The sequence below is a fragment of the Musa acuminata genome, chromosome BXJ2-9 (assembly GCF_036884655.1).
Source record: "Musa acuminata AAA Group cultivar baxijiao chromosome BXJ2-9, Cavendish_Baxijiao_AAA, whole genome shotgun sequence".
NCBI classification, from domain to species: Eukaryota; Viridiplantae; Streptophyta; class Magnoliopsida; order Zingiberales; family Musaceae; genus Musa; species Musa acuminata.
The window spans coordinates 47,844,522-47,858,507 of NC_088346.1; the positions used below are offsets into that span (position 1 = coordinate 47,844,522).

Genomic DNA, 13,986 nt, shown 5'->3' on the forward strand with positions numbered 1-13,986 from the left:
GTGAATGTGCAATTATGCCCTCGATCTTGTTAGTCCAACATCTCCGGTGTCATTGACCGGGAATTCCTAATGAGATCTTGCTCATGATGATGATGGCGACATAAGGGGGGGCCAACGTTCTTCATTCTTCTCTACCTAGCGAATCTTGATACATCAACCTGCATGGATCCAAAGTTGGAGGACTTATAGGCCACCAAAGATCGGATCTTTATTGCTTGATATAAGGGAATACTTGGAACTCCATCATCATGGATCATCGCTCTGGCGTACATGTGCAAGTACTTAACATGCCCAGAGGATTATAACGAACTGCATGGTGGCATCGTCAAAGGAAGAAGATTACATAGTCATAAGGTACTAGGCATCGTACTCGACTACAACGTCGTATTCATTCTTGGAGAAGACGATAGAAAGATTAATTATAATATAAGAAACAATAAAAGATGATAACCGTTGATCAAAATAAGAGATTATACATAGAGTATTGGAGATCGAAATGAGATGAGATGATGATAACCATTGAAGCAAAGAGATGGAAAACAAAAAAAATATAAACAACTTAATTAATAAAGATTTTGATAATTTATCACAAGATCCTAATCTCGAATCCCGCCTTCATCACTTATCAATTAAAAAAAAAAAAAGATAGAGAAAAAGGAAGTAACATAAGTTTTCAAGAATTTTGACTAAATCCAAATCAATTCAAATGTATTGAAAAAAAAATTATTTGAATTAGAAGAGCAAAATTGAAGTTATAAAAAGAAATGTGCCTGATAATTTCTCGATGGAGGCAAGTCAACTGATAAAAACAAATTAGTGAGGACTTTTCAACATAAATTACTCAAAAAAATGAATTTGTGATTTACTATTATCAACAGTCCATAACAAAATTTCATCTTCATCATTTATCTTTTTACATAAAAATAAAAATTAACAAAAATAGGTTGGGGCTACATATCATCAAGCGAATTCAAGGATATAAATGAAATCAAAACCCCCATCTTAAAATGGTAACCCAAACAACAGTTTTTTTTAATGAACAAGCTTGATATAACAACCATTGGAGCATCTTGAAACCATGACAGAAAAGGCAGCATCAAATAAATAGATCGGATTGACAGTCGAGAAGGGTATCTTGCTGACCTGTATCTGCTTCCCAAAAGTTCCCAGCAGACATTGTTCTTGTAGCATAAATGAGTGGTTATTTGAGGCACAAAAATAGCTGCTGCTCACTGTGATATGCAGATGTGTGTTTATAAACCAAGATCGGTGGCTATTGATAACTCATGGGCTTCATGTACATGTTCTCACTAGTCACTGATGATGATGCTGGCATGTTTATGGCCATCAGGTAGTAGAGTTTGTGCTCTGGAGCTCCTGAAGCCTTGGAGAGACCACCAGCAAAGAAGATTCCTGAAATCAAAACATTCATTCCATCATGAAGAGTGCATTCTACTCAGTTCATTGTGGCCATAAGTGTAATAGCAAAATTACACAACAAAGGTCTGCATGCAAATGATGCTGTAGAGAATGCATTTTGTTAATGTTGTAAATGAAGTATTACATTTTTACTGCTGATGCTAGTGAAAAACTGTAACTGACTTCATTTCAGCAAGCAAGTTAAAAATCTTGTCGGCAACAAGAAGTTGCATCTACGTTGCTTCTTTCATTAACTACTTTTCATGTCATGGAAACCAACCTTAGTCCCTGCAATTATTGTTTCATTGAGGGGATGGACAGCACAGACTAGTATGTTCTGTGACACAGGAACATACTGGTTTTTGACTGCTCCACGATATTCCTTATAAGTGTTCTGTGATTCCTCGCTGCCAAATAAATTTAAGAAATATATATGTAAAAAATATTGAAGCAAAATTGATGTTAAAATCATATAAATTGAAAATGCATGTGGGAACAAGAACTGAGCTTGATCTCTGATCTATCATCTCAATAAGGTATATGCCAACCTTTTTGCAAGCAAAGAATTCTACATTGAGTTCCAGAGCCAGTCATATTTTTGGGACAAAAATAATAAGAAAGATATAATAGAACTCACATGAAGTCTACATGACATGCTGAGCTTGTGCCTGGATAGAAGTCCAGAAGATACAACCCATTACCAGAAGAAGATCCAACTGCATATATCTGAAGACAGAATATCTCAGTTATTAAAGCATGATATAAACAGTAGTCTGACTTTTGACTATATCAAGGTAATATCGAATGGATAAAAAGCTAGGCTATCCAAAGAAGCAGTTTTCTTTTTTTTATTTTAGGAACAAGCTTTCAATCAAGCTCTTGCATTGTCAAAAATCTGAGCCATTCATACTGGACGATATATATTAATGCTTTAGAATAAAATATCATGTACACACAATCATATAGATTGTCCAGTGCTCAATCTTCCCGAATACATATAAGCATGGTGGGTGTATGGATGTACAATTGATCTGTGTTGTATGTATGAGCATGCACATATATGTATGGAGGATGAAACTAAATGTTTTGTCAAATGATAACAGGGAAGGCATACCGAGCACGTCGGAAGCCAAGAGGGTCTTCGCATGATTGAACTTGTCGATATGTCCATGCCATCCCTAATTGCATAACAGAAATATCAGAAGAAAATACAGAAGCTGGCAAAGAACATCGCAAAACGAAACCTCCTAAAAACATTCGGTATGTATGCAAGTGTCTCAACTTACAACCAAGCAGGCGGTGGACAATGCACATGTGTCACATTGAAGCTGCTGACATTCAAGACTCCAGACCTGCCACAAACCATGTTCAACCTCACATGCATTCACATCATAACAGGTATCAGGAACCTAACAAATATTGATGAAATAGTTTGCTATTCAGGAAAAAACATAAGGATTTGATGATATAAGGTAATCATGTGTAGATCACTGGAACTGGAGCATGCAAAGGTTTTATTCTTTGATATAGTTTATAAGTGAAAAATTGCAAAAATTTAGAACTATGAACTTCAAAAATTCTATGTTGTTCATTAAATAGCTTAATTAGACTAATGACCAACATAACCTACCAGCCATCATCCAGATGAAATGCTAACTGATGATAGCAAGATGGATCAAAGCTGATGGAGTGAATTTCCCTTGAGACGATGTTTGATTGTGCCTGAAAGTTGATAAAAATAATAAACAAATATGATACACAAACTATCCGACAAAAATAATAGAATCATAGACTTCTTGAAGGCAAGGATTCAATATGCAAGTCAGCACATGATGGAAACATGCACAAAACCACTAACCGGCTGTACATCAGCAAGTCAATGGTACAAGGGCATGTCAGTAAACCGAAAACCTTGCTTCATGGTACTAGACAAACTTAATACTGTTGAGAGGAGCCAATTTGAGATTACACCAGATGTCCATCTAATTTGATTCTTTAAGAGGAATGATCCTACAAAGGTTGAAGAAAATTCAAAGACTAACTGACAGTAGCCTTTATCTCCTATAAAATATGTCTCAGCCAAAATCATCAACTAGTTGCTAACTGACTATTAGTTGAAACTCAGGTGTTGGAGTATTATTCTACGAGAAGAAAATCAAGCCAACAAAAGACTCCCTACTTTCTCAGATATTATGAACAGAAACTGCTGGAACTTCCATTGGTAAAGTCCACTAAAAACAGGTATACTGACTACATCAATATCAAAAAGTAATCTCAGACATCGATTGATTCATCAATAGCAACTTACCCACACTATCAGAATATGACCACAAAATTTACATATGGATCCTCAAAACTAGATTCTATGGTGGATTGAAGGTCCATCCCCCATGGTACCTATGAAATCCAAAATCATAGCGTCGAACCCAATCATGTGGTCATATATGCACACTCATAGGTATGCATTCCATAAATAGCAAATTTTCACATACTAATGATAATATGTACTTTAACTTTCATAATATAATCATAATATCCGATCTTAAAATTGTCAGGACTGTTTGTTTATCAAAAAACAAAGGCAAGAAAAATGCTAAACAAAACAGAATCATGAGCAGAAATCATATTTTATAATACCTTTAAAGTTGTGATTCTCTCCAACATTGACGAAACCTTTAGAGATGCCAGGAGGGAGCAAGATGCCTAGAAAAAGATTCACAAAGAGAACTTAAACTACTTATACATTTACATATAAAGAAATTAAAAATTGACATATGCTCTAGAGACCTTCAAAAGGATTTCTACTGGACAAACAAAAGTAACTGTATGATTTTGTTCCTTGACATAACTGTTTTTGCCTGACAAAGTCTACCCTTTCAAAGGCTGTCAGGTCTAGGACTACAAACCTATAAACAACATCCATTTTCCAAGACATCCATAATCAAGATTCATAATCCATATCTAGAAGTCCATAATCTATAATATGTTTAATTGAAGATAATAAAGAAAAGTAAAGTAGATAGACCTTGAACCTAATTGAAAATTTCATCACACAAGAAAGCATCTTGATTAAAGATTATATAAAGATGGAAGCCTATCAATCATATCATTGAAGATAGATCTTTCCAAATCAAATCTAAAAAATCATCTTCTTAGAGGAAGGAAAGAATAAGTGATTGACTTGATTAGATTTGGCCTCGAACAAGTCACACTATTATGGGAAAATATACTTTCTTTAGTTCATTTTTTATCTTTAATTACAATTCATTTCACCCTTTTATAGATCCCAAGTATATGACATATGAAGAAAAAGTTAAGTAATCTAGAATATAAGCATCTTCTCATTCTGAAATCCACCATTGCCTATGCTGCTAACTTCTTTCTTAACCTGGATGAATGGAATTGTTAGTACATTGGCTGGTGAATATCTTACTAGCAACTGAAAAGTCCTTGAGACATAGTGAAGCTTTATTGAATATTATGAATATATGGAATAAGCTGTTGTTCCTACTTTATAACCGAAACTTAATTAATAGTTGGTTGTTTCTTTTCCTAGTTGCCAATCTAGATGCAGAGAGCTTCTTTCTCCTTATCTTTTTTTCTACTTATAGTAGTGACATATTCCTAAAACACGACCTCTAAAACAGCCCAGCTGTCAGTCATCATGGGGAGGCTTGACAAGTTGCTTCAATGATTTTGGACAATTCTTACAACCACTGGGCGATCTACTCATTGAAGGGGTATGGATAAAAAAACTTGGATTATCTTAGCAATTGGTGCGGAATCATTTAGTCAGCACTGGCATCAGCCATACTTGATATCTGTAAATTACATGTCTAACTCTAAAATCAACTGATGTTGATCATAATTATTGATATTTTATTATAAAACCATATATTATGTTTAGATTCATATGAGAACAGATTAAAACTATAATAGAAATGAGATAATATAAATCATTTTCATCCACGAAACGAAAGGTTGCACATTCATTTAGATATACAAAATCAGAAAAAATCATAAGCAACGGAATTAAAAATCTAGCAAGAAACCAAGAATGATGTACTGAAGGTGGACTGAAACATTGAAGATGCATATGATACATGTGCATCTTACATCATTGTGACTTTGAAAAGCATATGATGGCCGTCCTCCACGAAGATCCCAAGCATAAATGATTCCTTGTTTACTTGCCCCAAATACAACCTAAGGATCAAATAAATAAATTTGATACTTAACAAAGTAGAAGATAGAAAGACAGATACATCTCAGATAATTAAAATATGATTGACACCCTTTGACTCGGACCTGGCCTGTGGAAGACTGAAACAAGGGGTACACACATTTTAGTGATGGGTTGATAAGAATTTAATGAATTCCAGCATCAAGGGACATTATTTGTCTAATACTATAGCCAGCTAAAATGCTCAAAAGTTAACAAATGGTTTAACTATTTAATTTTCTTTCTTAATATCTAGGGCTTTAGCATCTAATATACTAACAAGAAAAGTTAGATGCCATTCTTTTGATTGGATTTCTATTGTAAGGAAGAAAAAGATGTGACAATTTATTCCAGAAAATTCCCAACAAAAATACACTGGAGATGAGACGATTATTCCAGAAAGATCCCAATAAAAACTACACATCTCCTTCTCTATCAAATCTGTCATAACCACTATCTACACTCCACAAAATTGTGCACGAAAAATAAGAACTATGAGTAGATCCACGAACCTGTAGAAAGACATTATGATCCCTTCTGGGAAATATGGATATCAAAGTTAACCTCAAGTTCCAACCACTAAGAAATTATAAGAAAATTGTGTCATTTGATTGTCTTAAAAGAATGCTTGTTACCAGGTTTATGTGTTTGTATGCAATGTTATGCTACCTTCAAATAGCAGTGATCAACAATAATAATTAAACAGGCTAACCTTTGAATTTTATCAAAGATCAGTAAAGTTGATATGGTGCGTGGTCATTTAACAAATCATGGCATAAACATGGCATAAAACTCGAAATACCCATCATCTAATTGCATACTCGAACATTAAAACATACTGAACAGAAAATTACATAAAATAGTATGATTTAGAGAAAAACAAGGCTAAATTTGTTATTACAAACCCGATCTTCCAAGTCCAATGCAATACTATTAAGTTGGCTATGTGAATTAGTCGTTAGCTCAAGACATGGAAAATTACTCAATCTCTTATCCCATATGTAAATAGCACCATCAAGACCAGAAGCAAGCAACCTACAAGAAGTAATTTGGCAGCCATCATAATTCATAAACAATAACAGGACACAATGGAAAGCATTAATTTTTATAATTCTACTGAAAGAACAATTCATTGTAGTACAAACACATAAATTCCATAGATTTCAATAAAAAATACTAGTACAATTTAACGAGGATATTTCCAAAAGCTTCTAAAAGGTAGAGAAATTACTCTGAATGTTTGAAGAAAGTACATGTCTCCCCTTACCAAGGTGACCAAGATAGCATCCTGCAATTTCTCTTCATTCAACATAAATCCTCTTGTTCAATTCACTATATGATTAATTTGCATAAAATTAACTGGATTGTGTAAAAAATTAAGAAAGAAAACTAATTTAGGTAGAAAATTGTTGCTCAATAATATAAATATATTTCCTATATGCCATTAATAATGATGTATTACTATTCTGTATTACAATTCTATCATCTTAAAAAAAAAAGAATTCAGATAATAATACTATGCCATTAATAATGATATATTTCTTATTATTTCCCTCTCCAGTTGTTGAAAATAATAATACAGAATTCAAATAATACTAGCCATAAATTAAAAAACCAAACAACTAGAATTTGACATCTACTATAGAAATTTATATTCAATTTTTTCTACTTGTTTTAATCATTGGGTCTATGTTTATGGATCAGAATAAAAGCATATACATTTCACATCTATTACAGAGGGGTTTGAACTTGATATTGATTATAGAATAGCCCAGCCACCACTTAATATCTCTCTAAAAAATGATTGGTATTATGGAGGCTAGCAATCATATAAAAGATGAGATCCAAGTGATTTAACCAGGTTGATGATGGTTTAACCTGGTCATGTAACAATGAACCAAATGCAGCCTCTGGTAAGGCAACTGCACATCCTTTAAAAAGTTCAAAGCCCAGAATCAGGGCAAAATCATAAACAAGATGCAGAATGGAATAATGAATCCAGCATATTCTCCCCAAATTACAAGCCAAACGAAGTTCCAAACAAGCATTTAAAACCAAAGTAAACTTCAGTATGGTGTGTAATTTAGTACAAAGGTCACCAACCTTGACTTGTCAGCTGAAGCAAACATTATTTCAGACAACCCATTGTAGAGTTCACAAGTATGATGAGAAAACTTTGATTTGCCTTTCTCTAACACCTATTTTATTGGCAAAAAAGGGATCATAATGAAAAAGCTAGACATATGCATTTAAATAAAATAGGTATATGTGAAGCTTTCATCATGACTGAACAGCTCCAAAGTCACTGAAAAAAATGACAGAAAATATGCAAAATAGGAAATGCCAAAGTAATTATATTTATAAGTTTTATATGTAATGGTTTAAAAGAGATTCAATGACATCAATCAAAAAGGTAAAGGTAAAGAATGCTCAAAGACTCGAGGATCTCAAAAGAGGCAGGTTGAAGTTTAGACCGGGATTAGTTAACGCATGTTGAGCCATTATCTAAAGCAAAAACTAGTAAAAGATGCACAATGCTTACTTCAACAGGCTCAGACGAGATATAACCAATGTCAAAAAGCATGACTTTATCATGTTGTCTAGAAGCACAAGCTACCTGCGGAAGAAAAAATGGTTAGACTCCCGCAACCAAAAGAGAATATAGGTAAACATCCTTAGACTGAAGTAATGACCACTTAACTTACTGTCTATTGGTGATAACATATAAACATAATCAACTTCATGGCAAGGTAATATGCCAATATGCATCATAAAAACTAAACATAACAACAAATTCAGAAGAACATTCTGATCTAAATATGCTTATACATAGTACACAAATTCACAAAAAAAATGCATAAATACAAATGCATCAAATAGGCTTGACAAAGAAAAACAAGAAGCAACTAAACTATTTCATGTAAACTATATAGGATGTGAATATATATTAGACTAAAACCACATCACATGTTTGCACATGAAGATTTTAGCTTACTTTGTATCCAACTCAATAGGAAAGAATATATCAGTGAATGTACACCATGTATGAATTTCAAAATTTTCCACATTTTCAGCACCTTATTTCAGAGCTTTATTTTATTTTATTTCCATAAAAATTGAAAAATAAGATATGAAGCTTGGTTCACTAACACTGTTTCATTGTTTACTTAGTGAAAAAAAGTTTATTGTTTATGGGTAGCAAAAGTTTGCTACTTCCAAAAATTTATGAAACAAAACTAGAACCCTGTTGCCATATAGACTTCAAATATTTAGTCTAGGATAATTTCGACTCACTTGCTAAAGGTTAAGAATTTAAGACCTCATCCAATAAGTTTTGGTGGTGGAGTATTAGATTGACTTACCGAAGGTTAAGGGCTCGAAACATTATCCAATAAATATTATATCTAAACTGTTGGAACTATACCCACTTACCAAATGTTGAGGGCTCAAAGGCTTGTCTGATAAATTTTGGTACTTAAAGGCTAAAGCCTTAGTTGAGTGGTGGTGTACCAGATTGACTTTGAGGATTAGATCCCTCATCTAACAATGAAGATTTGCGCTAGCTTAGCTGGTAAATAAGCACCTGGGGTTGAATCTTGTTTATCACTGACTCTTTGCAAAAAAAAATTATGAGATAAAGAGATTAAACAATTTTAAATACATGGACAAGCTAGTATTTACCAGTCCTAATGCGAACGGAGACATAGACTACCACTTTCTGGTGGTTCAGTCTAGTTTATTTTTTTCTAAAGCCCAGTCTTAGGGTTTTGCATATAGACGTGGCTCCTAGACTCCCAACATTATAAGTGCACATGCTATAAGACCTCCCGGTACTCCTCTTCTCGTTGTTCTCCTCTCCTCCCCCCTCCCCTCTTCTCCTCCCCTCAACTCTTCTTGGTACCACAGTACATCCTGACATACCATGTGAGTCTGGAGCAAACTCAATGGGTCGGTGTATGAAATTACAATCCCTGATAGGTACTACTCCCAAATGCACCATTTTCTGTAGCCAGTATATATATATATATATATATATATATATTGTTTATCCACTATATTGTGCAGGAATGAAAGCCACAAGTAAAAAATCATCTACTAGTTGGAAATGCAAATGTTAGGTAACTTCAAATCAGCAAAAATCTTCAGTTACTTCGCTACTATAAGGAAAACACTAGCATTGGAAATAGTTGTAACTTGTAATTAAAAGGCACTTAAAAAAAGGACTACATCAACATCCTTCCACAAAACATGTGTTAGATCAGCAAAATCTTCCCTTGGTTGGCAATCATAAGGAAAACACTAGAATTAAAAATAGTTGTGACGAAAAGGCACTTCAAAAAAGATCTACGTCAACATCCTTATGCAAAACATATGTATTAGACAATTATTTAATTAAAACTGAAGGCACATATTACAAGATGCTTGTCATTTTCCAAGAACATGAAAAATTGTACTTGCATATCTAAATCATGCAAACCTCATCTTGATTAGTCGGATTCCAGCGAACATAATCTAATGCCTTGGAGGTATAAATATGGAGCAAATCCTTTGTCTCATCCTCCAATGAACCTATGTAGAAAACAAGGAATTTAGGATCAACCTCATGTACATCTACTTTTTTAGAGAGCTGTGACAAAAAGATAGTGATTTGCCATCAAAATTCTATCTTTTGAGCATGTGTAATTTATATATTTTAATGGAATAGGCAACTCTTTCCATTCTGAAGGGATATAGCATGGGAGATGAATAATATAAAAAAAAAATTTCTATGGATTAAGAATCCATTGAATAAGATATCAGACTTCTTGGGAGATATGAATAAAAAAGGACAAATTACATTGTTAGTCCTCGAACTTCGAGGAAATATGAAGGCTTCCAGACTTAATTTCTCTTTCCAAGTGACTTCCTCTAAGGTTTATTTAATGTGTCAATCAAGTCCACCATTAACTTCAGTCCATTAGTCTTGACAGTAAGCTTACATGTCTATACAATAGGGTTAAACTTGCTAACTTGACATAATGTGAAGGAGAAAAATCTTTCTGATAAGCACAATAAAGCTCAAAAATCAAAATTTACAAATGACAAAAAACTTGACTTTTCAAGTAGTCATGTCAGACAACTTTTCTCGCCGTCATTAATGCTAGGTTAGTAACTCAAGTTTTACCATGGAGCAGACTCAGGTTTACATCAAGATTGATCAACAAAAGGTGACAGACTCGATAACTAATAATATTTTATAACACTCAATGATAAAAATTGATGTTTAGTTACCCAATTGAGATATATCCCAAAGTTCAAGTACTAATGGTATTTAGTAAATTTAACATATGAACATGCACCTATTATGTAAGTCACATGCTTTGTAAATTCACTATGACAAAACTGTTTTAAGAGCTAGCACATAAATGTAAACCACAATACATGTTATGTAACAATATTTATTTGCTTTTGTTTCAAAATTAAAAAAATTATTTGATTTAAAATGATCCGCATCGGATGAACATAACATGTGTACCACTTAACATTTATAAATAATCTTGTAATGGAAGCACCTTATGCCAATATAGAACATCCAACAATCGATTATGTTCATCATGGGAAGGAAGCTTACTTGACTTTGGACCATATATTGTACAGTACAAGGTTTCAAAGTCATGCACTGTTAAGCATCCTGTTTTTGTTACTGATGCAAGATAAATTCCCTGTGTAATTCAAGCACAAGATACATAATTATTAATAGTTCACCTCAAAGGACAGAATGAGAATGGCATCATAAAAGAATGAGAAGGAGAGAAATCATTGAAAATAGGGAGAAGATAATAAATATTGCATATATATTGCCAGATCTGACAACAACATACAATAATTTGACATTGAAAATATTTAAGTAAATAAACTAATACTATCAGTTTTTACTGATTTGCTCTACAATCATATATTAGATATTGGTTATACTGTGATTGATATTTTATAGAAATTGTTAAGAAAAATTATATTTTGGAATCTGATGATTGTAAGGTCAACCATTTGGCCCATTTTGTGGATATATGAAAGTGTTTAAAAAATTGATGAATATGTATGTATATGTGTGTGTCTGTCCAAGAGAAGTTTGATAATTTTTGGGACCAATACTTTGGCCTATTTTGTTTTCTATATTTTGTGCTAGTGACTCACTCCTTCCTTCTCTTTATTTTCTTTCTTTTCTTCTTTTCACTACTTGTACATATTCTATGTCTGTTGAATTTACCAGACTCCTCATATTTGCCTTGATTTTGAGAAGAATTTGTCTGACAATTAATATTCCATGTATGATGTACCTATAGATAAGTTGCCAAGATGAATTGAATAAAACTGGTAAAACAAAAAATACAAGTAATTATCAGATCAATTCATAAACTTAGGCAAATGTCAGTAGTAACCTTGGTGTCGAAGTCTAATCCAGAAGTCCCCTGCCTGTAAAAGCATTATGCACAAGTTAACAATCTATTGCATAGCAATATATCTTAATATCTTACAGGCTTATGTAAAGAGATACAAGTAATAGGCTTATGCACCATTCTTCACAAGAAAAGAAAACTTATACTGGTTTCAATTTTCGAAAGGCAGCTTCATAGGGAAAAAGAAAAACTGAAGAACGTATTTTAAAAGTTTGATGAACTTTTAACCAATATTTAAAAGCCTTGGGTACATAATATAAAAAAGTTCAAAGGCTTATCTTTATTTAGAAGCTATAAAAAAGTTCAAAGGCTCTTCTGAGATTCCTTTTTTCCTTTTGCAGGGAGGAAAGGTGGTGTTGCCTAAAGACTCATGCCAATCTTTATCGCTACTACCCACAAACTATTAAACTTGAGTTTCCTTACTCCTTAGTATACATCAGCCTGTTATACTTTCCATTTAAACATGGGTTATGCACTTGTAGAAACTGTAACATTTGTACTCAAACAAGGACTTAACATGATATCTAGCCTACCTCCATATGACACTATATTGTTGGCTATGGCTTATGTTTCACATAGACAATTAAAAATAAACTGCTTTTTAATTATCCATATCTTATTCAACTTTCTTGATCAGAGTGCAATGAGGAACAGTCATTTATCAGGACAAGTCTATAAAAAATTCCAAATAAAAAAATAAATACTTTAGGTTATTTATAGTTGCCTTACATTGAGAAAATAGAATTTCCTATGTTGCGTACTGTGCATATGTCATCAATTGCATCGTTGAACAATACAGTCATCTAAAAGAGGATCTTTATCAGTTTTTTAAATTAGATAAGCATATGAAATAACATAACTAAGTTAGGGCAAAGGCATCACACTAAACATTTGCCGGCAAGCATCTGCATATTTCAAGAAATTTATATTCCAGAGAAGACCACTAATGACAGGAACACATGATACGAAACCATGAATTAGATTGTGCATTGAATCTATATAAAAATAAAATCTTGAAAAGAAAGAAAAACAAAAGCATGGACCTTAAATAAGAAACCGGCATGTCCAGATTTGCAACGTTAGCCATCCGTGCCATCTGAGAAAGCACAATGCCACTAATTATAAGGCACAAGCCCCAAAGAGCTTGTCACTACTAGAAATAGCAGAACTACAGTGCCATCATCCTTACGTGCGTCGGACAGCCATCAGGTTCGGTTCTGTAATTATGTTCGAAAATCCTAACCTACTCAAGAAAATGAGACGTGTAAAGATCCAATAACGAACAATTAGATCCATCAAACGCACAAATATAAAGAGAAATAAAAGGAATCAAAAGATGAATTCGAGCGGGAAGCGAAGCACAAAGGGATCCAACAAAACCCAAGGGCTTCAAATTACCTCGGCAAGCGAATCAAGCAGAAGCTGAGAAGCTTGGCGCCGATAACAGAAAGGCACTCTTCCTTCGAGTTCGGCGATCATCCGCTTCCAGTGAGGCCTTGACGCGTGAAAAGAAGCAAAATCCCCATGAAATCAACTCGGGTAGGGCACAATTAGATCAAGAATCAAGGGAGACCCCTACTAGAAAGCAGGAACCGTGGGGATTCGAGGAGGGGGGTGAGGGCGTACCTGAGAGGAGGCTTAGGGTTTTGTTGAGGTGAGTGAACGGGCTCGACGAACTTTTCCATGGAGGCGGCGAAGGGAGAAGACGGAGACCGGAGGGCCGAGTTATGTCCCCCGCGCGGTCGGGTTTCCCGCGCAATTATTTTTGTAGGTTTATATTCCATTTTTTTTTCTTTTTCCTCTTTTTTGTTTTCTTCACTTAAAATACTTACAATATTATTTTTATTTATTCTTCTTCCTTTGTGTAAATAGCATCCAACAAAGCGTAAGATAAATGCAATACAAATC

General features: G+C 33.8%; 1 protein-coding gene across 1 annotated transcript; it reads right to left on the reverse strand.

Moving 5' to 3' along the window:
• Positions 1-399: 399 nt before the first annotated feature.
• Positions 400-13,937, reverse strand: LOC135585518 (uncharacterized). Its single transcript, XM_065127398.1, has 18 exons — positions 13,705-13,937; positions 13,477-13,573; positions 13,268-13,321; positions 13,122-13,174; positions 12,061-12,094; positions 11,253-11,343; positions 10,119-10,210; positions 8,184-8,258; positions 7,745-7,839; positions 6,547-6,676; positions 5,536-5,625; positions 4,057-4,122; positions 3,050-3,141; positions 2,706-2,771; positions 2,534-2,597; positions 2,057-2,145; positions 1,700-1,826; positions 400-1,413 (listed from the first exon to the last, which is right to left on the reverse strand). The coding sequence occupies exons 1-18, from the start codon at positions 13,860-13,862 to the stop codon at positions 1,348-1,350; spliced, it is 1,539 nt and encodes a 512-aa protein (XP_064983470.1). The 5' UTR covers positions 13,863-13,937; the 3' UTR covers positions 400-1,347.
• Between the last annotated feature and the right edge of the window lie 49 nt (positions 13,938-13,986).

Bases quoted from the DNA above. Each gene is read 5' to 3' on its own strand.
- LOC135585518 (XM_065127398.1), bottom strand. From the start codon at position 13,862: ATGGAATATAAACCTACAAAAATAATTGCGCGGGAAACCCGACCGCGC. The intron at 3,142-4,056 runs GTATTATAAAAT...ATCAACTTTCAG, and splicing joins AGAGAATCACAACTTTAAAG to GCACAATCAAACATCGTCTC. The intron at 1,414-1,699 runs GTTGGTTTCCAT...TTTTGATTTCAG, and splicing joins CAATAATTGCAGGGACTAAG to GAATCTTCTTTGCTGGTGGT.